The sequence below is a fragment of the Tachysurus fulvidraco genome, chromosome 14, assembly GCF_022655615.1.
Source record: "Tachysurus fulvidraco isolate hzauxx_2018 chromosome 14, HZAU_PFXX_2.0, whole genome shotgun sequence".
Taxonomy (NCBI): domain Eukaryota; kingdom Metazoa; phylum Chordata; class Actinopteri; order Siluriformes; family Bagridae; genus Tachysurus; species Tachysurus fulvidraco.
In genome coordinates this window covers 10,878,935-10,903,976 of record NC_062531.1, presented here as the reverse complement: position 1 = coordinate 10,903,976, position 25,042 = coordinate 10,878,935, and the positions used below count along the sequence as shown (strand labels likewise).

General features: G+C 37.0%; 2 protein-coding genes across 2 annotated transcripts in view; both read right to left on the bottom strand.

The window, feature by feature from the left end:
• Positions 1-648: 648 nt before the first annotated feature.
• Positions 649-7,200, bottom strand: alas2 (aminolevulinate, delta-, synthase 2). Its single transcript, XM_027166763.2, has 11 exons — positions 7,056-7,200; positions 4,919-5,080; positions 4,241-4,423; positions 3,996-4,073; positions 3,668-3,890; positions 3,345-3,529; positions 2,907-3,086; positions 2,648-2,812; positions 2,273-2,541; positions 1,592-1,754; positions 649-1,483 (listed from the first exon to the last, which is right to left on the bottom strand). The coding sequence occupies exons 2-11, from the start codon at positions 5,067-5,069 to the stop codon at positions 1,317-1,319; spliced, it is 1,764 nt and encodes a 587-aa protein (XP_027022564.2). The 5' UTR covers positions 5,070-5,080; positions 7,056-7,200; the 3' UTR covers positions 649-1,316.
• An 835-nt stretch (positions 7,201-8,035) lies between these two features.
• Positions 8,036-25,042, bottom strand: part of itpr3 (inositol 1,4,5-trisphosphate receptor, type 3) — a 28,081-nt gene continuing 11,074 nt past the window's right edge. The window contains exons 21-58 of the mRNA XM_027166762.2: positions 24,893-25,037; positions 23,912-24,108; positions 23,714-23,834; positions 23,562-23,616; positions 23,289-23,454; positions 22,845-23,213; positions 22,656-22,736; positions 22,448-22,567; positions 22,158-22,280; positions 21,809-22,009; positions 20,324-20,575; positions 19,945-20,070; positions 19,671-19,796; positions 18,975-19,095; positions 18,563-18,744; positions 18,314-18,462; positions 18,010-18,118; positions 17,719-17,806; positions 16,413-16,588; positions 16,142-16,304; positions 15,477-15,661; positions 15,165-15,365; positions 14,895-15,005; positions 14,664-14,759; positions 14,463-14,570; positions 14,290-14,376; positions 14,067-14,177; positions 13,747-13,939; positions 13,198-13,317; positions 12,378-12,550; positions 11,424-11,588; positions 11,117-11,306; positions 10,428-10,499; positions 10,205-10,323; positions 9,918-10,083; positions 9,544-9,704; positions 9,245-9,406; positions 8,036-8,755 (exon numbers count right to left, since the gene is read on the bottom strand). Coding sequence (XP_027022563.1) covers positions 8,648-8,755; positions 9,245-9,406; positions 9,544-9,704; positions 9,918-10,083; positions 10,205-10,323; positions 10,428-10,499; positions 11,117-11,306; positions 11,424-11,588; positions 12,378-12,550; positions 13,198-13,317; positions 13,747-13,939; positions 14,067-14,177; positions 14,290-14,376; positions 14,463-14,570; positions 14,664-14,759; positions 14,895-15,005; positions 15,165-15,365; positions 15,477-15,661; positions 16,142-16,304; positions 16,413-16,588; positions 17,719-17,806; positions 18,010-18,118; positions 18,314-18,462; positions 18,563-18,744; positions 18,975-19,095; positions 19,671-19,796; positions 19,945-20,070; positions 20,324-20,575; positions 21,809-22,009; positions 22,158-22,280; positions 22,448-22,567; positions 22,656-22,736; positions 22,845-23,213; positions 23,289-23,454; positions 23,562-23,616; positions 23,714-23,834; positions 23,912-24,108; positions 24,893-25,037 — 5,598 coding nt within the window. The 3' untranslated portion in view covers positions 8,036-8,647. The remainder of the gene's footprint in view (positions 8,756-9,244; positions 9,407-9,543; positions 9,705-9,917; positions 10,084-10,204; positions 10,324-10,427; positions 10,500-11,116; positions 11,307-11,423; positions 11,589-12,377; positions 12,551-13,197; positions 13,318-13,746; positions 13,940-14,066; positions 14,178-14,289; positions 14,377-14,462; positions 14,571-14,663; positions 14,760-14,894; positions 15,006-15,164; positions 15,366-15,476; positions 15,662-16,141; positions 16,305-16,412; positions 16,589-17,718; positions 17,807-18,009; positions 18,119-18,313; positions 18,463-18,562; positions 18,745-18,974; positions 19,096-19,670; positions 19,797-19,944; positions 20,071-20,323; positions 20,576-21,808; positions 22,010-22,157; positions 22,281-22,447; positions 22,568-22,655; positions 22,737-22,844; positions 23,214-23,288; positions 23,455-23,561; positions 23,617-23,713; positions 23,835-23,911; positions 24,109-24,892; positions 25,038-25,042) is intronic.

Sequence of the window (25,042 nt, the reverse complement as noted above, 5' to 3'; positions counted from 1 at the left end):
TTTATGGCAATTCTTTGCTTTATTGTCATATATGGAAACCTGTATGGAAAATTGTAGACTTTTCAAACAGAGGATTGTAAATGTAAATTGGAATTTCATATAAATAGTAACAAAGTGAATACAGTAATCAGCTTAAAAATCAACTTAACTGAGAAAAAGAAATACATCTCTAAAGAGAATTTAATTTTACTGGGGTAAAAAGGTTTTGCATGCCTTGTGGGTCTCATTATTTTTGCCAATCATGGAATCATTTTGCCAATTATGTCACTAAAACAAATTCCTCGCATGTGTAAACATGCCTGGCAATAAAGCTGATTCTGAAAGGGTCCAAATGAACAAACTGAGAAAGCAGTGTGCTGACCTATTCTACAAATTACTGTACTATTTGTCCTGAGCCTAAAATTAGAAGGCTAATAAATGTTGGATTTTCTCATATTGTATATGCAATGTCAAACGATAAGACCTACTAGGAAACATTTTATTAATTTAAAAAAGTGTGTGTGTGTGTTGGGGGTCTTGATTAGATTAGTAGCTGCTACATGTGATAAGGGAGCACTAGTGGGTGGATGACCAAATTAGAAAAAGATGAAAACGTGCTTAAAAAGCAGCTCTGGTGTCTAGAGAATTGAACATGATGGTTTCAAAAAATGCAATACAAGAGCAATACAAGTTTTATTTCCTTTCTTATAAAACCATGGCTTCAAGAATATAAAATGATCTAAGTAAGCAAAGCAGGCTGACGCTGCATTTTCTGAGGTCATCATGCACATTCCTGCCTTAATGCATTACCCAAATAGCAAAGATAATGTGAAAACTTTAAGGTTTTAATCCTAACTCTTTCCACAAGGACAGTTGTTATGAAATTAGCAAGTGTAACTCTATGGCTGATGATATTTAGACTGTAGGCAAGATTTTAGGATATTACTGTAGCTATTACATCCAAAAGTCTCATGCATAAGGGACCTGGATGAGGCTTTATGCAGAGAGATTTAGTACAGGACCTGTATTTGATAAAAGAAATGTGAGTAAAAATATTTAATAAAATAAAAAGTATTTAAATATTTTTTAATAATTTCCATTAAAAGTGCCCATGTGCAGGTTTTTAATATGCAGAAGGGACACAACATTAATATTCCATAATACGGTATAAAATCCAAAAGCACCAAAGCTAGTACTAATAATGTAACTGCAGCAGGCGACAATAATGTATGACAGTGTGAAAGGTGATATCTCAACATTTATGACCTTTTCTTTAATAATGATGCCAGCTGGTTATACTAAATGCTGCTTTCCATCGTTCTTCCCTTTCATCATTCTTATTGTGCTGCAACTGTAATATATCTTGGTTCCATGTTGCCAAAGTAACTTTTCTCCCACTCGCTCATAAGGTCAAAGTTGAGGGGACGGTCACAGAAAGTGCAGGAGGCTGTTGCAGAGGTATTGAGCGGCAGTCCAACTTCCTGCCATATGTCCACCAATTTTTCTGTCACAAATAAATAAGTAAATAAATAAATAAATAAATAGACATCATTAGTATATAATATTTAACACTTATAGTAACTAATATGCTTCAGGACTAACTTCCACTCACCCACAAAGTAGTCCATCATGATGGGGTTGTGGAAAGGGGATGGTGCCAAACGCAGAAGCTCTTCTCCACGTGGCACAGTTGGGTAGTTTATTGCCTGTACATATATATTGTGTCTCTCCAGCAGAATATCACACACCTTGGAGTTTTGCTCTGCATTTCCAACCTGTGATATGATATGAATTTATTTTAGGCAAAATTTCCATAACTATAAGGTCTCTTGAGAGGAAGCAGTCACAAACTGGTCCCATTACTACGTAACCCATTACTTCCAAGAAACTGCAGATAGAAGAAATATTACATAACACCGCATTCACATATGTGCAATTTAGTGTTGCTACCACAATGGTTCAATTTTGAGCTCGTCGTGTGGAGCTTCACATTTTCTCCCTACAATAACTTTCTCACTATGCCCACTCCCAGTTCATCCTGACATGGTCAGTGCATTTTCCTGGGTCATGTGCATGTTTTTGGGATAGGCACTGCATCTAGCCTGTACAGTATTACATCATTCCTTGTTCTCAACAATTCTGAGTAATCTCATTTACTATTTATTAAGCCTGATATAAGTTACTGTACTTGTATTCTAAAAAAGCAAAATGTGAATCTGAAAATCTCCATACTAAAAACAACAATGGCTGATAATGATTATGGTGTTATTAGCTCAGATACAGTGGCACTAACCCGTATTGGGATAATATGGCTTGGGCAATTGATGACAGGCAGACCTGCATCCAACAAAAGCTGCCTCATATGCTTAACATTCCTCTGGTGAGCTCGGCGCAGAGCCTGACCCTCTGAGCTCATCAGAACCCGTACAGACTCCAGAGCTCCAGCCAGCACCATTGGAGGCAGTGAAGTGGTGAAGATGAAGCCTGCTGCATAGGATCGCACTGTGTCCACCAGTGCAGCAGTGCTGGCTATGTAGCCTCCCACACAGCCAAATGCCTTACCTGCACACATGTAAGACATCAAAAGGAAAATGAAATGGACTACACTTGTCCATTTCATTCATTCATTAAAAAATCTATTGTTATGTAAATATTAAGTCTTTCTTACCCAGTGTACCAGAGACAATATCAATCTTGTGCATGATGCCATCTCTCTCACCGACCCCTGCTCCATGTGGTCCATACAGGCCTACTGCATGAACCTCATCCACAAAGGTGAGAGCGCCATATTTGTGTGCAATGTCACACAGCTCTTCCAGAGGGCAGATAGCACCTAAGATAAAAATAAAATCAAATGCTTTCAAGTCTGCACTCATAGTTTTACTCAGAACTACAGTCATTTTTTACAGTACAAAATATTTTCTCACCGTCCATGGAGTGCACTGTTTCAAATGCCACAATTTTAGGTGTCTTTGGATCGGCGCGACTGAGAAGCTCTTCTAGATGTTTTGCATCATTGTGACGGAAGATGAAACGGTTGGCTCCACTATTCCTGATGCCCTGAATCATGGAGGCATGATTCCCCATGTCTGAATAGATTTCACATCCTAAACAGATATATGTAAAATAGCAATTAGATTTATTTATTAGACAATTATTAATGAAACGAAATAAAATCCAACAGAACATTTAATATATAGACAGCACTGGAAAATTGATAATAAACAATAAATAGCAAAATTAAATTAAATTAAATTAAATTAAATTAAATTTTAACATGGAAACAATTGCAAACTGTACCTTCAACAAAGTCAACAAAAAGGTCTGTGGGAGAATGGAACTGTATCTGGTGTCTCAATGATTACCTGGAAGCATTTTTGCCAGAGTGAAGAGGGTGGAATCATTAGCCACAAAGCATGAGGAGAAGACAAGGGCTGCATCTTTTCGGTGAAGAAGGGCCAGTTCTTTCTCAAGAGCCACATGGTAGTAACTTGTCCCAGAGATATTCCTGGTGCCACCTGCTCCTGCACCATTTTTTTCCAAAACGTCCCTGAGATACAGATCATTAATGCATATAGTTTAAATGCATTGTCAATTGGCAGCTACATTAAAATCATGTTCTTGAAGTTCATTACTAAGAAATTATATGCTTTTAAATTCTTATCGGGAAGATCTGTTAGGAGCTGACCATATTGCTTTGATGACACGTGGATGACGACTCATGCCCAAGTAGTCGTTGCTGCACCAAACAGACACCTGTGAGCCACTGCGCCCCGGAACAGAATAATCCTCAGCAAAGGGGAAAACATCTGCAAACCGATTCACCGTCTTAAAGACACGGTAGGTGTGATCATTCCTCTTCTCCATGATCTTCTCAGTGAAGAAGTCATCATAGTCAAAACTGGGTCCGACTGAGTGTGAAGATAAAAAAAAATCTTCACAAACTACAAACAGAACAATTCAACGTACATATCCCCTTCATATTCATGTTTGAATAAACTACAATATGCACTAACCAATGTTGTCTTTCAGAAGGTGTGTTGGGAAAGATGACTGAAGTCCCTGTAAGCCACTAAACACAGAGCTGATCGTTCCTACATAGACGAGAGCAGCACAAGAAACACAAAGATTTATGCAAATATAAACTACAATATAGGCATTAAATGTACTGTTAATAAAGTACACTATTTTTACATTATATCTTCTTTATATTTCAGCACACAATATTCAACTCATTGCAGTGTAAAAGCAGCAGATTTACCTGAAGTTACTTCCTCCTCTGAAATAGGAGGCAGTGCTGAGTGGACATCCTCCTGCAATTGAGGGCTGGCTTTAACTAGTCCAATCTTAGAGGAGACAAAGGGACAGGCCTTAGTCATGGACACAGCAACCTGAGCAGCAGATGTAGCCAAGGAGCGTTTGGTTTCCTTGTGTGGCAGAAAACCTGTACAGAAAAATACTTCAGACATGAATCAATTATAGATTTGTATAAAATAAGCAGAATGCCAGAATTTTAAAAAATGTGGTAAAAAAATTCCAGATTTTCTATTTATCTAATTCTTAAACCTTTTAAACCTCTTTCGCAAGTACATTAGTAGCAGTAGCAGTAGAAGTAGTAGTAGAATTAGTAGGAGTAGTATAGTCTTACATGCTTAAGTAGAATACTAACTCTATGGGTTAAACCTTCTTAAAGGGTAAAGCGTTTATAAATCATATATCATATGTCCTGGGATCATCTATAGCACAAGATGTTTGACAATCCTGGTGCTTTGACAAGTTTCTTGTTGCACGTGCTTGTCTGTGACTAATGTGTCTTAATTAATTATCTAGTAGGCTCAATAATTGCTACCATGCACTACCAAAGAAAGTGCAGTAGTAGTAGGCTACATGTGCCTATGTCATGTCATGTGAATGACATGTTTTACTGACAGCAGCTTACCTTTTTCATCCTGACCCTGAGTGGACTGTACGCTGATCCGGCGGAGAATGATGGGGCATCGGTCAGCCATCCCCAAAAATCCCCCTACATGTCTCAAATTTGGGACCGGAGAGGACTTCAGGAATGGACAGCGATGCAGAAAGGCAGACATGACTTCACCAGCTGACAGAAGGAGAATGAAAGAGTCATTTATATTTAGCCACAATGAGGTAGACACAACAAAACACCTAACAGAAAGAAGAATATAATTCCTTTTACTTCTACAGTATGTAGCTACAATAAAATACTTCTCTGGTATCAGTGAAGGTCCGTATCTGCTAATTTAATTTCTAAGCATGTATCTACATTTCAAAATCTTGTAATTAAAAGTTTGTAATTAACAATGATATTTTTATTTGCGTTATCTCTATGTTTTTTGTTTGTTTGTTTGATGAAGGGTTGTAAAATGACTAGTGTTATAGTATATAGTATAGTATAGTATAAATAGTAAGTATATAATTTATAATCCACATACTGTAACATACAGTAATATGTTTTGCGTTCAAATAAATTAAATTAGTATTAATGGTTCATTATGTTAGTATTTTTCGATCATAATTATTCCAGATGGCCTGATATTTATTATAATATAAACAATTGGTATAGCAAAAACAAAGAAACAAACAGTATTATGTTTAAACAGTATTATTTGAACACTTGTGTTTCATTCATTTTAATGTCCACCACCCATCAGCCATAAAGATTAAGTAGCACACTTCTTGCCCTTCAGCCCTAAAGATTAAGTAGCACACTTCACATGGCTGAGGCTTTTTTCTTGCCTCAGTGGCTGCGGGTGTGGCGTGTAAGCGCCCATTTATCAGTGGTACACACCTTCTCTCTCTGCTTCACTCCCTGTGCTGAACACTGACAGATAGACGTCACAACGCTGATAACTAGCACGTCATATACTTTATTATCAACCTTAAATTAAGAAGGATTAATTAGCTCAGAAATACTAGGACTTTTTCAACAAAAACCTACCCTACCTGCCTATTAATTTATTTAGGCATCAGACGCAGGCGAATTGATATTGATAGGCTTTTCTCACTTAAATTCAGCTAGATACCTTAGTTCAAATTTATGGGTATAGAGGTCTCTAAATGATTTGAAGGTTGAACATAACTTATTTCAGAGATCAGATAAAACATTATAAGTACTACTTTTTAAATTTGTAAAATTTTGATGTCCTCTCAATTGCATGCCTGCACCAATTATTTGTAAATATCCTGTACTTGGCACCAGCTCTTTAAAGTCTCTGTGGTAAAAACATGCTGTTTCACTGTGCTTCACTTCACTGTTATTTAATTCATCACCTATCCAGCTGCCCCATCAGATAAGCAACATAAACACAACAAAGGCACCAGCAGCTTGTTTACTTACCTGTATATTTACTAATACTTTACTAATACCAATATCATCATCAGCGGTAGTAACAACAACGACAACAATACTGCTAATACTTCTACTACTACTACTAATCATAATCATAATCATAATCATAATAATAATAACTTATTATTATATTCTTCTTGTTGTTGTTATAATAATAATAATAATAATAATAACAATAATAATACTTATTATTAGTGTTATTATTATTATTATTAATAATAATAATAATATTATTGTTGTTGTTTGTTGTTGTGATAATGATAACAACAATAATAATAATAATAATAATCACAACAACAATAATAATTGAACATAATAATAATAATAATAATAATAATAATTATTATTATTATTATTATTATTATTATTATTAATGTTGTTATTGTTGTTGTTCTTGCTGCTGCTTTTTTCTTTCTTTTTTTTTCTTTCTTTCTTTTTTCCCCCCAAAATCTCGCGCTTTACATCTAAAAGAATTAAAGGCCAAAGGGATATTTCTGTACATTTGATGTATGGGTATTGAATATATTTATTTATTATTACATATGTATTTAACCTATAGTGAACGTAAAATGTATATATAGAGGTAATAAAAATCTAGAGGATATTTTATTCTTTTAAAGTTTGTACTTTTTTAAAGTACTCTACACTCCCCATATACAACCTAAAAGAAGAACCATTTCTAAAGAACAAGTTTATAGTCTCCTACCTGTTGACCTGCACTGAGGACGAACGCCTGAACGTGAACAAATGCGTCAGTTCACTTGACGGAGCTGTAGGGGATTCAGCGCAATAAGCGCAGTTTGTGCGTCCGCCCACTGAGCAACATACAGACCAACCCACTGATACCCTTTACTTACTACCCAGATGAATAGCAGAGGGTGGGGTGTTGTTTGGGGCTCTAAAAGGTCCATAAAACGTTAACGGTTAAAGGTAATTAACTACGATTTCATCCTTTCCCGTTAAGCGAAAAGTTAGAAAGTAGTTAGAAAGCTGCTGGCTTCCTAACTACACCCTGAACATGTGGATTTAAAGGAGGCACCTGATTTAGTGTAGGAGGAGAAAGAAAAGGGCATCAAACCAAAATCTGGTATGATAAAATGTCCTTCACAATCATTATTGGCATTTTCATATTAAAATGTTCAGTGCAAGTGTCATAAAAGGTATTTTGGTCTCTATGGCTATGGTGTTAATGTTATTAATAATTACATTATTCATTCATCTTCAGTGTCCTGGACAGTAGGAGGAAACCAGAGAGAGCTGAGGAAGCCCACGTGAGCACAGAGAGACCATGTGACAGTGATTTTATTTAGCATACTGTACTTTCTCATTTCTGAAATTCATTTTAGCTATATGATTAGTGATTCCCTCTTCCCCACTTAACCACTACACTTAGCTTTAGCTCACAGTTCATCATTACCCATTACTTTTACCGCTCAGTTTGCATAGCCCTTGCTCTTAGTTCATGCTTTACATCTGCCCCTTAATTTTACCTCATACCTTCCCTCTATCTCATACCATTACCTTTACCTTTACCCGAGTCCATAATTATCCTACTTACAGAAAATCAAACACAACCACAATTTATGCTGACAGTATATACTAGGCTTTCATCGAAATGAAATTTGGCCCATATCAATTTTTGCATTTCTGAAATGGAGTTGAAAAAGACCTGGCACACATTTGACACTTTTTTGACACTAAAGTTTTATTAAATTCTTCTTCTTTATACTCTTCTCCCACATCCCATTTAAAAATGGACTTCATATACATAATTCTGTTTTTTTTCTTTGTTTGTTTGTTTACTTTTTTAAACATGAGCTTCTACAGTTCTATAGTAAATAAAAAAAGAGAGAGAACATATAATTTTAAATATGCTGTTAAATAGCTATGTACAGTCTGTAATCTGTCCCACTACCATTCTCATCACTTCAATTCATATGATTAAACGGATGCATCAAAAAGAAGAATTTCATGTGACCATTGCAGCATTATAGGCAATTTTTAGAAGTAGTAGAGTTAGTACAAATGTATAAGTTAATTAATAAAATTCTAACAAAATATATTACAGATATTTAATTTCTTTAAAATGTGACCAAGCAAAACATGAAAAAGCTATACTCTTTTTCCATAAAACCAAAAAAATCCAGTCATAACTGTAACATTCAGGTCACATTCAGGGCAAGTATTTAACGTAACCTGACTGCATTAATGCATACATTCAAAAAACTTATCAAGTCAGTAAAATCCCCAACTCAGAGAAGAACTTTGATGAGCTGGTAGAAATAACAGTGTATAAAATTAAGTCTTGGAGTTTCCTCCAGCAGCACTAGGGGGCATTGCGGCATTAGATCCAGTTTGGACATCCACAAAGCCCATCCTCTGCCTCCTCTTCCTTTGCTCTGTCATCTGCATGGGAAGCACACCAGAGTTAACAGCAAACACTGATTGACAAATTACACAGAATATGACCTACTCACTTAATTATTGGGCAACAATAACTGCTATTGCAGTAGCAGCAATTAAGTCAAATAAATAAGGGCTGAAAAGTAAATTCAACTGTAAACACTGATATTAATATAAAGAACAGCTACTTAATGGTAGGTAAAAAAACTACATTCATTAAATAAAAGCATGCTGAGTATTTTTGGCTAAAATATTACATTATTTCTTCTCTCAAAATACACATTGTAAATGCCTTCATCCTCCATGCAAACAAAGTGCTTCTCCTAATTTTTATGTCTCTAATTCCCCCTCGTCACAATCTCAACAGCTGTCAGTCTGCCCAACTTTACAGATCAGTTTAACACACTGTGGGGAGAGATTTGAATGCCTTCTTCTGTATGCGTAGTGAATATTTTTAGTGTTGTGTCACTTGTGAGCACTCATTTGCCTCACCTGTTCTTTCAGCTCTGTTAACTGGCCACTAAGGAGTGTAACAACTTTCATGGTGTTCGAGAGTTTGTCCTGTAGGATCCTGATCTCATTTTGTTCCCCTTCTCCTTCAGTCAAAACCAGAGACATGGCCTGCATCCGTGGGAACCAATCCAGGTTCTTGTTCTACAAAAAAGAACATTATACTTTTAACTAGTGTTGTTATTTCACCTTTAATGAAACCTGTTTAGCATGCTTTAATTACCTAAATATTGTGAGATTATAGCTAAATTTGTTCAATGAACACAATAAAAATAATTCACCTTTATCATATGAGCCACATAGCTCTCTGGGCCAGTGTAGTCAGTTTTGTTCTTCTCTCGCACAAGTACAATGAAGTAAAGGTAGTTCCAGATGTTGTGCTCTAATTTAATGTGCTCCTCAAAAGACACTGTCTTGTTGTCGAACTTGTCTCTCTCAAGACCTTTTGTCAGAAAAATTAAACCACAACTGTCAAAAAATCCAAAAGCTAAAGCATCTATATGAAGCCGTTTATCAGAGAAGTTCCAGCGTAGAGGATTTATACGTAATTTTACATTAGATTACAGATTTCACACAGGACACATGGTTCTGTGTTTCCAAACCATAACACACAGTAGATGGCGAAACTACCGATCTCTCATTATTAATCTCTTACCGCAGATAAAGCAGGTGGTCTTCAGGATCTCCTCTTTTTTCTGCTTCTCACTACGCAGGTCAGCAAAGGTGTCAATAATCACACCAAAGATCAGGTTCAGTACAATGATGATGACAATAAAGTAGAAGAGAAGATCGTATATCACACGTGCAGGAAACAGCGTCTCCTATAGTGAGTGTAAGAAATCTTTAGTTTGCACATGCTAATGTCAAGTCTTCTATGTACTATAATTCAAATATGTATTGAGATATATTTATGTACGTAAGGGCATGCATTTGTCTTCTCACATTTTTTGAGGGTTTGCGTAGGACATCTCCGACACCTCCCCCATTCCGTAGGCCGTGATTCAGCACAGTGGTTATACACATAAATAGTGTGTCACAGGCTCGCTCTGTGTTATCTTCATCTGCAAGATAATAAAGTCACAGAATGGAGTTAATGGAACATTTGACTTAGATTCTACAGACTTACATTACTAGAGCTGTTTAATGCAATAAGTATAAGACTAACCCTCTGCTGTTACTGTAAGTCCAGTTTCTTCATTACAGTCCACTCCATCTGCACTGCAGCTCTGCTCAGAATCTAAAGCACAATCAGTTGTTTATCAATTCCTTGCCTATGTGACTATCACATTATGGGCTAATGTATTACCCCTAAAATTTGGTCAAAAAGCCATTTTATTTCTCCTCGTTCTTTTGTACAATAGCTACAGTACCATTTTGGGAGGGAGAATGAAAATACAGTTTACATTTCCTCCAATACACATAGACAGTACACAAGCCAGATGCCACATCTTTTTTGCTGTTCATACAATCCCTATACATAGATACAGTGGATTGTAAAAGTATTCAGCACCCCTGGAATTAATATTATTTGTCTGACTAATGGTATTTAAAATACAATTTTGTGAAAAATGCTGTATTAAAAGTCAATCCCACAGATTCCAGAAGCTTCACATAGAAGAGTCTAAGAAACCAACTCCTATTTTCTGAATCAAAGAAACACCTCAGATAATTTGTCATTAAAGAGACTGTCGGCTTGAACTAAAGCAATACTAACAAAATGTCATTTAAGAATAGGGTATAAAATGTAAGCACTTTTTGTATCAATAGAGAGGAAGTGGAAGCCGCATTACACCACCGTAGTACTACTGTACCTACATCAGTAACTTGTTAAGCTTATTTCAAAACCAAACTTGCCTGCGTCAGTGGAAGGTAAACGATCCACCTCCATGATGAAGTCATCTCTGAGGCAAAGAAAGCCCACAATGGAGAAGAGGTAGACCAGGATGATGGCCAACACTGCAGTCAGGAGAATGGAGCGTCCATTACGCGTCACACTCTTGATGACATTAAAAAGGGTTTCCTCTCGGTAGATCAGGTCAAATAACTGGAAAGGTTTAAAGTGTATAAAGTGCATAGATTTTAAAATATTTTTATTCTAAGTAAAATACAAACACAGAATAGAAGACAGAAACTGCTGTGAGAAATTAAATAATATATTTACCATTAGGCTGTAGAAGAGCTCATGGACAAAAAGCCCCAGTGTGCAGGTGAACACATAGATCAGATGGTACAGGAACTCTACATCCATCACCATGGCTTTGTAACCCATGATAAATGTACCATTATTACCCACAAAACTCACAACGTACACAATCTTATTGAGGAGCTGTGTAAGAGCAACAGGAGTGGAGACAGACAGAGAACAAAGTAGAGAGTTAAAAGAAATTAATCACAATATAGATCCATAAGAACATGAACACCTGATCATCAAATGCGTACATCTGTGGGTCTTCCTCAAACTGGTGCAAAAAAATAGGAAAATACAATATAGTCTTTTAATGCTGTGGCCTTAACCATAACCCTTCCCTGGAAGTAAATAACCTAGCCCAAACTTGTTCCAGCATGGCAATGCACCTTAGCTCCAAGGTTGCCAAGGTTGATGTGGAACAATTCGATTGCCCCACACAGAACCCTAATCTTAATCCCTATGAACACCGTTAGGATTGTGGAGTCTGTTGAAGGGGTGCTAAATATATTCATTGGTTTTGGATGTTCAACAAGCTCATATGTGTGTGATGGTTAGGGGCCAGAAAGCATTTAGTGCATCGACATCCCATTGAAAGCATTGTAAATTTTAATCCTTTTAGCTGTCAATTTATCCTCATAGACCTTTCAGACTAAGGCACAAAAAGTGAATGATTATAAAACTACATGCTTATCTAATTTTTATAGATTAATGCATTAAGACTTTGTAAAATAGTAGTGCTAAAAACAACATTGATTTTATTAATTGATATTAGTAAAAAGAGTATCATATTGCTGCAGTATATAATGGATATTCATTTTGTAACTGTACTACAGACATCTTTTAAGACAATATTTGTTGATACCTTGCTTGTGAAAGTCAAATGTAAAGATCCATTTGGTCACACACCACATTGCGTTTCTAACTTACGTTGACAGTTCCAAGCATGAAGAGAGTAGGGCCAATGTCAAAATGGTAGATGCAGCGCAGGATGACAGCCACAGAGGCAAGCTGCGGTCCATAGCGATGAGTCAACAGACCCAAAACAGACAGGCCAGACATCACCCAGAACAGCATGTATAATATTGAAGAATCAATGGAAGCTGAAAGGAGTCAGAGCCAAACATTAAGATACTGATATTAGACCTTTTCTACTTACAGCTACCTTGCACCTACTTTGTACTGACACTTTTCAGGTAAACCTAGCTACACTGTGCAGGTTGCAGGTTGTAGCTGCACTCTGCAGGTATATAACTGCATGATGATATCCTTAACTGTAGATGATAACAGTGCCGACCAGATGACCAGATTATATGATTGTCGGGTTGTTAATTCACAATGTAGCAATGATATTGAGGTGTCTATAAATCCAATAACACTCTAAAGTATATCACCCAATTGTACACTTGTAGTATCACCATTCAAATACTACGATGGTAATCTCAATGCACACTGAGAATGATCCAACTAATAAATAATTGTATATGTATAAGGAGGCAAGTGCTCAAAGTTTGAAGAGCTGATTGTAAATCCCAGCACCTCAAAGCTTCCACATGAGCAAGGACTTTGGCCTTCATCCACTCACCTGAACTGTAAGTCACTTTGGATATAAGCAAATGCAAAATAAAATTTAAAAGTGCACATGTCTGATACAGCAGATGTACCTGAAGTGCAAGTACAAGGTAAATCTACCTAATAAGCTGGTAATGTATATTTAAACATATAATATGTAGTAGAGATTGTGATATACTTTGGCCATTGTCAAAAGGGTAGAAGAAGGCAATGATGAGGTTGATGAAGACAGCCAGGTTGAATGAGATGCTGCCCCATACTGACATTCGCCCAGAGAACCAGTACAGCACTGGCATACCTTGGAAAGACAGAGAACAGTGTGTACTTACTTTATATTTTTTCTACACTGAAAATAAGTAGTCCAACATAACATCTTTAATAACAGCATCATTTATGCAAAATTATAAAAAAGCACTGCTATGAAACTGCTGCAACAGTCTTTATGTTATTCTATGGTGTTTATATGGTATATTGAAGCTAAATATTTATATGTCTGCTAACGATGTTTTGTATGTTTGCTTACCAAAAAAAAAAAATACACCAAGCTCACCCCATTATGTGAAGTTGCATATCCCAAACTAACAACATGATATTTAGGCAAGATTAAAAAGGGCATATTTGCAAGAATTCTGCCCCAGCAACATCTGACAGGTTTTCCTGAAGAACATTAAAGTAAGTAAGTGATTCAGAACAGCTCTGAGGAAACAAGAAAGAACTCAGCACATACTGCGTAACTTCTTCTGCCACTCCATTTCATTATGCAGGAAGGAGGTCTGCTCAAAAAAGTGTGTGACCTTGCTGCCCTGTTCATCAAGCTCTGTGGTGGTGAAGACTCGAAACTTGGACTCTTCTGTAAGGTACTCACAGATGGGGTGGATAGGGTACACAATTTGCTCCATGCTGCGATCCTCACGAACTATCTGATGTAACGCAATAGTCATATTCAATTAACCCAACTGTAAGCGGGTTACACTGTAAGCAAGTTGAAAATTATTAATGGAGTTTAGATAACTGTGTGCAGGTATTAAATTTACATGAAAAGCTAACCTCGATCTGTGCAGTGTTATTGGCATAGTACTCCAGTGGATCTTCCTGCTGAACCTGTGCTGGAGCTGAGGATTTTAGCATTTGGGAGAATCCCCTGTTGTTCAGACTAAGCTATAGAAAAAGCATGAATGTAATCAGGAACACTATTTGATTGAGAAAAGCCTGCTATACTTATCATAATGCTAAAAAGCTAAAAAGCTGTCTGTGTTTTTTAAAACCTTACCATAGATGAGATGCCTTCTTCTAGCTCTTCCTTTGACTTTTTTGGTGGTTTCAACAGATTAATGAGAGACTTATTGTGCCGTGCCAACTATACAGAAAGACAGAAAGATATTAAGTGTTAACAATCCAAAAGCATTCAAGAAACTTAAGGTACATAACTGGTCAGTAGTGTACCTGTAGTGCCAAGATGTAGATGTTGTGGCCGACTTCTCTGGGTGACACTTCTGCATCCTCACAGTCACAATCAGTCTCCTGCAGATAAGCCTTCTTGATCACTTCAACCTGTTGGCCAGTAAAGACACGGTCGATTTATCAGATATTTTAATTCGCTGATCTTTGACTATACATTGGTATACATCAAAATAGTGGACTGACCAGTTCACGGGGTCGAAGGTTAATTAGAATCCTCTCTGCATTCTCACTGTCATGGCGACTCTCCATTAGAGCAAGTAATAGTTTGGAGGCATTGTCCTGCCAAGAAACAGTATAATTAATATAGGAACAACATCACCTTCCTTATTAAAATGCATTCAAAATGAGGAGACCCTATTTATTTTTTCTTATTTGTCTTATTCTAGGTGCAGTGATAATGTGGTGAGTTAATACCTTAAGCTGGAGCACCAGCTCCATCCGGTAGCGGCACAGAGGACTAATGTCATTCAAAATCAAGGCAGTAATTATGTCAATTCCGTTGCACTCGTGAGTTACGATGCAGGTCTTCAAACAGATAAAACAGAGAACAAAAATCAACACGGTTTGGACATTTGTGTTTATTCATCCAAAAAACTAACCTGCTATAGAACCTGACATAAGATAGGCTATGTAGTCAGTCATGTGTATATGCCAGACATTGTATATTCACTGTAATGATCTGACCTGGTTCTCCTGGCAAGGTCCCTGGCAATACTCTGTGAGCGTCTCCAATGTCTGTGTGATCAGCTCCACATTGTTCTCATTAATGTAGAGACCCAGCAGACCCAGGCCCCCTGTAGTGCTCCCACACATGATGTCCAAGAACTGAAGTGTCTCACAGACCAGGTTATAATTTGTCTTGTTGTTCTGACAGCGAAGGAAATTCTGGGGCAATATTAGTGGGATTAGTACAGAGTTACATTCTGAAAAAAAAAAAACCTGTGGGCAAAATATCAAATAACAATCTACTGTAAAACTGATGAAGCAGTGGCTGACCTGTAGGTCTTGGTTGTGGTTTTCACAGAGCAGTTGAAGAAAGCGTAGAATAGGCTTCATGATCAAGACTGAGGGGCCCATCTCAGTGTCAACCTCCTGCTGCTTAGCCTGGTTAGCAGGAGCCAGGGCAGTGGCATTTTGGCCATATTGGGCCACTTCCCCTGATGGATATGCTGCTTGAGCCCCTGATGCAGTAGACAGAGAGTTAATCAAAGCCTTACTAAAAGCTTTTCTCCTATTTTACAGCACATTTCACCTAAATTTCAGGGCTTTTATGTGTTTATGTAACATTGTAGGTCAGTAAATCTCTGAAACTCTTGCCTACAGTATATAATTGTAATAAATTGATGTACTGTGCATTTCTCGGTCTCTACAGTTTTTGCTCAGATCCCTGATATTCATTTTAGTCTGAAAAGTTTAAAAAATCAGCCTGTGTGACACAAATATGAGCAAAGATGGAGACAAAGTATTTAACAGTATAATGTGCAAAAAAAAGCAAATGTATCTCTCATGCAACAAAGATAAAATCTATGATTTTGAATGTCATGTAAAATAGAAAGAATCCTCTTTACAACTGAAATAAATAAACCAAACAAATCCCCAATTCCAATTCCACAGTACAAGTTAAGACATCTCCCTAAAACCTTGTTTCTGTGCTTTTTCACCTGGTTCCAGATCTTTTTCATCTTTGGCTTTGTGGCTCATTTCACCCACACTGACTGAAGTGGTGGCTTTGACGTCCAACTGTGCAGTTTTCATACGATCAAAGAAGACTTTAAAGAACTTCTCAGACTTGTTGTCCCCCATCATTAGTTTGTAAAAGGAGTTCTAGTGTAAAAAAAAGTCTTATGCTTAATAAAGATTTAATTAAAATCAGTGTCACCGAAACTACAATCAAACTAGAATTACATGACAAGTGACCATGAACATGAACACCTGTATTTCTGTGTTTCCTCCCTCCAACAGACAGATGGCTAGCTGGATGCTCTCTTGGAAGATTTTCTCATTTTTGGAGCTTGTAATGATGTCTGTAAACAGTTTAGTGCCACCTTCTCTATCCAGACGACACTGTATTGCAGCCACAGCAGCCCAGTCTCGCTCTACCTCTCCACCTAGTGTAAACACACACACACACACACACACACACACACACACACACACACACACACACACACACACACACACACACATACACACACACACACAGAGCTCACTCAATATTCACATAAACAATCTTAGTTTCAAGTTTCAAGCCTATACAGATGCCCACAAATAACTTTCCAGATGAAACACTCCACAACAATATTACTATGCTTGACCAGTTCCACTCTTTTACTAATCCTCATTGTGTCCTTGAAAATGTTGGCTTTTCAAGTCCCCGTACCTTAGTTTTCCATGGGTTTCAACAACACTAACACATATCAATGCACAATACAAACATGACAACAAGAGCTAAATGTAACAACTGCACTGTTACTAGTACACTGGCAAAAGATTGTCCAGTCATCTATCATTTTGTCTTATGTAAGGTGTGTCTCCAAATTTAATTAAAGGCAGGGTGCACGATGTTTGAAAGCCAATGTTGACATTTGAAATCACCAAAACAAACACGCCCCTAACCCAAATGTGTGTTTCCCCTGTTTTGATAGCTCCACCCCACACATACATACGCAACCCAGGCAACTATTATGGCGGAACCTGCTGGGGCAACCGGCCAAGGGGAACGTTTTATCAATAAATGAACTCAATGAGTAATACTATGGTAATACAGGTCAAATGTGTTTTTGTAGTACTGTGTGTTGTACTGTGAAAGGTTTAGCTCCGTTTCACGTGGAAGACGACGTTCAACACCTAGAACCCGAGGCAGAGGTAACGGCAGGTATCCGCCATATCAATCTTTCAATCGCTTTCGGGCTAATGTCAGACATGCGCACTGAACACTCTCTCTGCCGCATATCGAGAAGACACGCCACTTTCTGCTAATTGGCTACACGTTTGTTTTGTTAGTCTGCCCGACTCAGATTTCTGAAGCATTTTTCAAACATCGTGCACCCCACCTTTAAAGAATTAAATTCTGGTGGATATTGGTATACAGCCACCAAAGACTCATTCAGAATACAGGTATCAATAAAACATGACAAATCCCTTAGTAGCTATAAACTAATATAAATATAAAAACATTACTTCTTTCCCTACTATAGTATGCATTATTCATAGCTACAATATTTTAACTGCAACAAACCTCCAGTTCCAATTTCAGCAAGGTCTGCTTTCATGCTCTTTTTGTTAAAGAGGTAATTTTGCAGCAACACCTTTCTCAAGGCTATCCCCTTCAAAAGGAAACATTCACAATCATTAGTAAATAATCAGTGGACATAAGATTGTAGCACAAAGCATATACTGTTATCTTAAAGTAATACTGTACATATAAATGGCCGGAAAAATAAGCTTACACTAAGTCTCATAGTAATTGGTTCACCAAACCAGTACACTACTAGCTTTTGGGAATGTACATTACAACTAAACAGCCAACCTTCTCATCAAAGTCCATGTTACGGATGAGCATCTCCTGTAATGTCTTGAGCACCTTGATGCAGAGGTTCTCATCAGAGTTCATCAGAGATTTGGTGTGCTGAATTAATCTGAACCATAAACAGAGTAAGTAAATACATTCTTGCAAAAATACAACATAATAAATATGCATTACAAATTTACTGCAGCACTGTAGGCAAATTATCCACCAACACTGTTAAAACATGGCTTTAATTCATTTCAAGGTCAGACAATTTTTATGTCATTAAACAAGCATGAAGCGTGTTGTTGAAGATGTTTCTTACTTAGAAATGAAGCCTCCAGATTCACAACGGTTGCGAGCATCAGAGCCTTCTGGAAAGAGCAGCTCAGGCTGGTGCAGGACATCCACTAATACAGACAACTCTGCATTAACCAGTGGCATTAACCGATCCTCCAGTGTGTTAATAACATCCTATATAAAGACACAAAGTCAGCCATCACCATTTTATTAAATCATCCTACTGTAAACAAAAAAATATTTTATTGATTTCATACAGCTTCTATACACAAACCTGTAGCTTCTCAATAATATTTTTATAGTCCCATGGGTTAGTGGGGCCGGTAGGACGTGTGGATCGGGTGCTACTCTTGTAGTTGAGGTTGGCACGGGTCAGAGCATTCAATGAATTGTTGCTCAGCATCATGTTAACAAGGGCTTCTAAATCCACCGGCAGACAGATTGTCCGGGTCTTAGCTATGGAGAGAGTCAGGAGATTTTTTTTACTTAAAAGTTACAAACATTATATTTTATATTTTTGAACAACAAAACATTATTTATCCAATATTTAAACTGACAAAGATGCAAGCATCTAACCTAGTGCAAATAGTTTTTTCTAATAAATCATTAGATGATTAAAAAGTTAGCATTAACTGTGGCTAAACCTTTTTGCACAAATAGTGACAGAAAAAATAGCTCTGTTATACCAGTCACAGCTAGAGTTCGAATACAGCTGTCAACTAGTGCCTTTTGCTGGGCCTGAAGCCAGGAACAGTCCATCAAGCGCATGGTAGACTGCAACAACTTTGTCACCATATCATGATGAGACTGGAAAATACACAAATCAGTTAAAATAATGACCATAAACTTTGATAGAATTTGTCCCTTAGTGCTCAAGATCGTGTGTCAATATCTTTTTCAGAAGTGGCAAGAATGAAGGCCTAATTATTAATCATTATTTTACTATTGTTACTAGGGGTGACACGGTACATGAAAAAACACCGCTCGGTTCGCTTGTCTCGGTTCGGTTCGCGTGTGCGTCGCACGGTTCGACGCATGCGCAATGTAGCCCCATGCAGACACTCCACATATTGTGATTGAATAACTGGGTACAGTAATTAATAGTTCATTTTGTGGTAATATAAGTTTCTTGTAAAGAGACATTGTGTTCAAGACAGTTACAGGAAAATAAGCATTTTCTTGGACTTCAAACGAGTAGAAAAAGTTTACCGCTGCTGTACCAAGGCCTAAATTGTTTGGCAGATATTCCTCAACATTAAACATAAAATATAAATTGATGAAAAGTATGATGTCATTGGTTAAAATGCATGAGTGCAAACAACAAATTATGTAACAAGTATAAATCATAAGGGTAAAAAGCACTCTCTGATGTAGTGGCTCACCTGTAGAGAGGTACTGTTTTCAGAGAAAGGTGAGCTGAAGAAGGCATTTATAGTATCCAGTACAACCAGGATGACATACTTCTCCAGCACTGGATCTTGCTGGCGCTTCTCACGGTTAATACACATCTAAAGACAACAGTTATGATCTGAGATATAAACTACATTCAATAGCTGCACAAATGAGCCTCCATTCAATATAATGCAATGATAAACTGATCAGTAATGACAACAGCTAATATGGGTTATTAGAGGATTGACCGTAGACTTATCTTACCCTTGCCATGTCTATGAGAAAATTGTCAAACAGGTTCCATATATGGTTGCTGGTGTAGATTTCCTTCATTTCCACCTCGGTATCCACATAGCAGTGGTTCACAAAATTTACATAAGCAATTTTCACCTGAGACACAAGATAATAATTTCACCTGAGACACAAGCAAAGAATGTATTTCCATGCATAGTGGTTTCCCTTCTCACTGTTTATGAGGTGCAGTCAAAAAAAAGGCCCTTGGATATTAGCTAACAGCAATAACACTGTCCACTGCCACAGTCAGGTAAAAGAAAAAAATTACAAAATGACTGCTGGTGGCTGTCGGCCTTTCATGCACAAAGTAATATTTTTGGGGAGTTACAACCTATTGAAACCATTCTACCTCTGTGATGCAGTCCTCATGTGTGACGACTCTAACAATGTCCTCCAAGGGCAGCAGTGAGGTGCATTTGATCTCAGTGTAGACGTTTTTGCCCTCAGCACACGCAGCCAGCAACTCTACCAGAGAAATATGATAGCAGAGTGGGCTGTTCTCCTGTATCCCCTCTCTAGACTCAATCATGAGAGCCAGCATTTTGGCAAAAGACTCAGTATTATTGTAGAAGACCACAATATCATCACCTGCATTTGATAGCTGGAATATAGTGCAGAAGATACAATTAGTGATTAACATCATTTACTGTGTTTGTTTATATTAAATAAAGATAAAATAAACATTGTTAATAAATTACTGAGGGAATAGAATCTTAATAATGTGTTAATAGCTGCATTGAGAAAAAAAGAGTGGCAAGTCCAATTTTATCTATATAACTCTGTATTAAGCGACTAAGATATTATTAGTTATTATGTGGTGTAACAATAATGTAAATGAGTTTAATTTGTTGTCTCATGATGTACTCAGTCTCTGTTCTGACTTGTTTTGAAGCAGTGACACAGATAATTGTTTAGTCAGTGTTAAATGTCTGGATATCTTACACAAATAAAATCATCTTAAACAAACAAAACATGGTAAATAATATTAAACTTGTTTGCTAATTTATTAGGTGCACCTTCCTTACACCTACACTTCTTGCCCTTTTTACCAGGATAAGCCACCATATGTCACCTTCTAGGCAAAAAATTCTGTATCCTCTTCTGCGTCTGTGCAAAATTTTAACCACTGCAGGAGCAGGTTAATAAATGGATAGTCTACCATTCTCAGCACTACAGGTACGGATATGTTGGAATGTGTGTTGTGCTGGTTTGACCTTATCTAGTAATACAATGTTTCTGAACCTGAATGTCATGCCAGAAAGAAAATAATCCCCCAGCAAATAATGTCTAACCACCAGCACATTGTGGTCTGAAACTATAAAAGTATAAGCAGCAAAAATAAGTTATGGAAAAATGAGCTACAGTTTCTAAATGCAAATAGGTACACTAACATGGTAGATAATTCATACATACACAGAGCTCATCAACACTACTATACCAACAATGTACCATTTACAGGATTTAGTTGATACTCCTGGAATGATATACTGAGGTGAATTTAAAAGTCAGTGATGATCCTATGATGGTCTCTTTCCATTGATGGATGAGGGAGATGAGCGCTGGCAAATTGTGCATAGCAGCAGCTACATTTAGTAATTCTACACATACAATGTGCCCCTTTATGGTAGACATACAGTACACCATTTAATAGAAAAGATAATATGTGTAATTACAAGGGAGGTGTACCTAATAAACTGGCAGTTGACAATACATAAAATACAGAAGCATCAATATTTTAGGGAAAAATGCTGGACAGTAATGGTGTATCATAAAAGCCTTCTAATATGAAGAATGTTCATAAGATTGATAGTGTGCCCTGGTGATTAACTCATACCTCTGTCATGATCATATCTTGGCATTTCTTCACATACTTCCCCTCTGCCTTGATGATAGTATGAAGAAAGTTGAGGTACTGCACATGGCGCCCATGCGTGGCCAAGCACTTCATGAAGTGCTGGAGGACATTCTCACTGAGCTCTGAACAAAGCTGGTAGTTATTACTGAAGATATGTTGCATTGTTTCTGCTTCCAGAACCTGATTAAAAAAACATTGATGTTTAGAATCACTAATAACTAGTCTATTAGTCTATGCTATGTACTAAAATATACAATATACATCCTACATGTCAACAATGTGACCCTAAAAATAAAACCCTGAAAATAAACCCAGTGATTGAGCTTACTCCTGGGTTAAGAAAGAGGTTAAGATGTTTGTGTAGGAGAATTTGATTTTCTTGGTTTCCAATGCAGAACTTCTGCAGGAAAAGATGGGTGAACTTTATGAGCTCTTGCATTTTCTTGTCGCTCTGTCAACAGAAAAAAAACAGAGGTAAAACAGGTATATAATTAAGGGGATTTGAACAGAATTCTCCATCATAACAATCGGAAGATTAGTGCAATATCTTGTCTTTCATTAATTAACACATTAAAGCTAACAAACTCTAAAACTGATATACACAGTACGACTACTTACCCGGTCATAAGAGACCTGCAGCAGGTCCAACATGACTTTATGTGCACCCATGTTTTTCAGAAGCCGTTGCTGCTTCTTAAACACCCCGGAGTTGCACATCTTATTTAAGCGCTCCAGGATCTAGATATGAAAATATAGTTGTAACACATAGCTTTTAACTTCAATATCAATGTACCTCAGTTTAATATCAACTAGTAACTCAGCAAACCTCCTTGACATTTTGATAGCTTTCGTTGCTCTTCTCAAGTTTTTCTTTGGAAGGACCAGGGTCAGCGCTTTCAGCCGAGGCCTAGAAAAATATGTGAAAAATCTTTCAATGTACAAAAACAATGTACTTTCCTTAGAAGTGTTTTGAATGTAGTTAAACCTATTAAACCATTAGCCACACTAAGTTCACCTTATCATCTTTTTTATCCTTTTTCTCTTCCTTATCCTTCTTTACTTCTTTGTCTTTTTTCTCTACCGTCTCCATTTTTCCCTCCTTGTCCTTTTTCACTTCCTTGTCTTTTTTATCATCCTTGTCTTTTTTATCATCTTTAGCTTGTTTCTCTTCTTTGTCTTTTTTATCTTCCTTGTCTTTTTTATCGTCCTTGTCTTTTTTATCATCCTTGTCTTTTTTATCCTTCTTCTTGTCTTTTTTCTTGTCTGAGCCGCTTTTCTTGACCACCCAGAGCTCAGACTTCTCTACTATAGTGCGCAAACGATCCAAATCACTTTTAATCAGCTTGTAGTTGTCCACATCCTGCTCAGAAATTAGAAGCTGGACCTAAGGAAAAAACATAAAACAATAATCAGTATATTGAAGTGGACAGTCAGACAAATTATGCCTACTGTGGCTTACCTGTTGAAAGGTTTGTAGGACTTCCTGTCTCTGGCTAAAGTGTTTGAAGAGGAGTTGCAGTGCCCCAGAGACCAGCGGAGGGTAATCATGCATGATGAGATGGATCAGTACGCGCAGAAACATCCGTCCTCCCTCATCATCCACTTCCAATATGCTGTTCGCTTTCCTAATGGGTAGCAAGACAAACATGACAATCAGAGACTAATAATTCACCTGGCATAATAAACAGTGATCAGCAATAATGTTGAAAAAAGGAGACTATTTGCTACATACCCCACTCCAAACATGGCCTCTGCCTGTTCTCCTATAAACTGCAGGTTGATGGTTGCTGTTAGAAAAATAAAAGCATGCAAAATCAGCTGCCAGAAAATAAAATGTTACATAATTATACAAATAGTTGTTTGATTTTTTTTAGTATCACTTACCTGCATTCTCCACTGCTGATAATGCATCTGCATCTGCCATGGGATACAGCTCCACAAACTCCTTCTTGAAGATGGAAAGTAGGAAGGAGAGTCTGTAGTCCAGCCGCACATTCAGGATAAACTGCAAATCAACAAAATGTATATCAACAAAATGTATTATTATATTGTCTTCGATTAAATGTGAATGTAAAATCATACCTGTAAAATTTCCAGAATCCTCAGTTTGGTGTCCATAACTGTGACATCCTGGTTGTCAATGCTGTCCTTAGTACACCCCTGGCCTTCCATACCCATCATGTTACGGCCACCAGTAAGCATCATAGACTGCTTTCTGCTCAGCACCATTGTGGACATCATCTGGCCCATTCCATGGATGGAGCGCCGGATATTCTTATCTGAGATGAATTAGAGAACAAAGAATATCCTGATATCAGTAGTGTTACAGAGGCAATCATGTATTTAACTACAAAATACATGTATATGTTTATTTAATTTTCTTTCCTGCTAAATTCAGTTCCTGGCCAACCTACAGGAATGAGCGTTAATGTGAAGAACTCCCTATATTTCATTCAGCAAGTATTTTCCACCTTATACACACTGTGACTTGTACTGCAGTATCAAAGATTACTTATTCTCATTCATTCTAATTTCTTCCTCCAAATTTCCACACTTTTTCAAGATAAAGCACAAAAACGCAATCATTACTGAAATAAAGATTACAAAATCATTGTAATGAATGAATTGTAAATCATTACAAATCATCATAAATTTTATAACATTCCCAATAACTATGGATTCAGCAAGTTACAAAAAAAAAATGAACTAAATAAATAAATAAATAAATAAATATCTAAGTATAAATAAAATAAAGTAATTGTATTTGCAGGTTTTTAGGCTTGGATATCTCTTTCTTAGATTATACTTGAATTTTGTGGGGCTGTATGTATTTACTAACATACTACTACATACTACATACTTACTTTACATACAGTAAAACATCACTTTTGTGAGAGTAACATTAGCAAACAGGTCAATTGCTGGAACTGTTTTAAAAATTGAATAGAGAATGCTTTGAAATATTAAGAAAGACATGTCATCAACAGCTGACTCTTTGAGTACTTCTTAATATCAAGTCTAACCTTTCCAAACTCTAAACCTGCAAGATTGTTTAGTACTTACTGCTGCCATCATCATTGAACGTAGGAGTGGCTACGGCAGGGTTGGGAATGCAGTCAATGATACCCAGAAGTGTGCGGGTCAGTCGTAACAGCTCAAAGAAGCTATAGAAGCCAAAGTAAATAAGGTGTCTGGCAAGATTCACCACCTGAG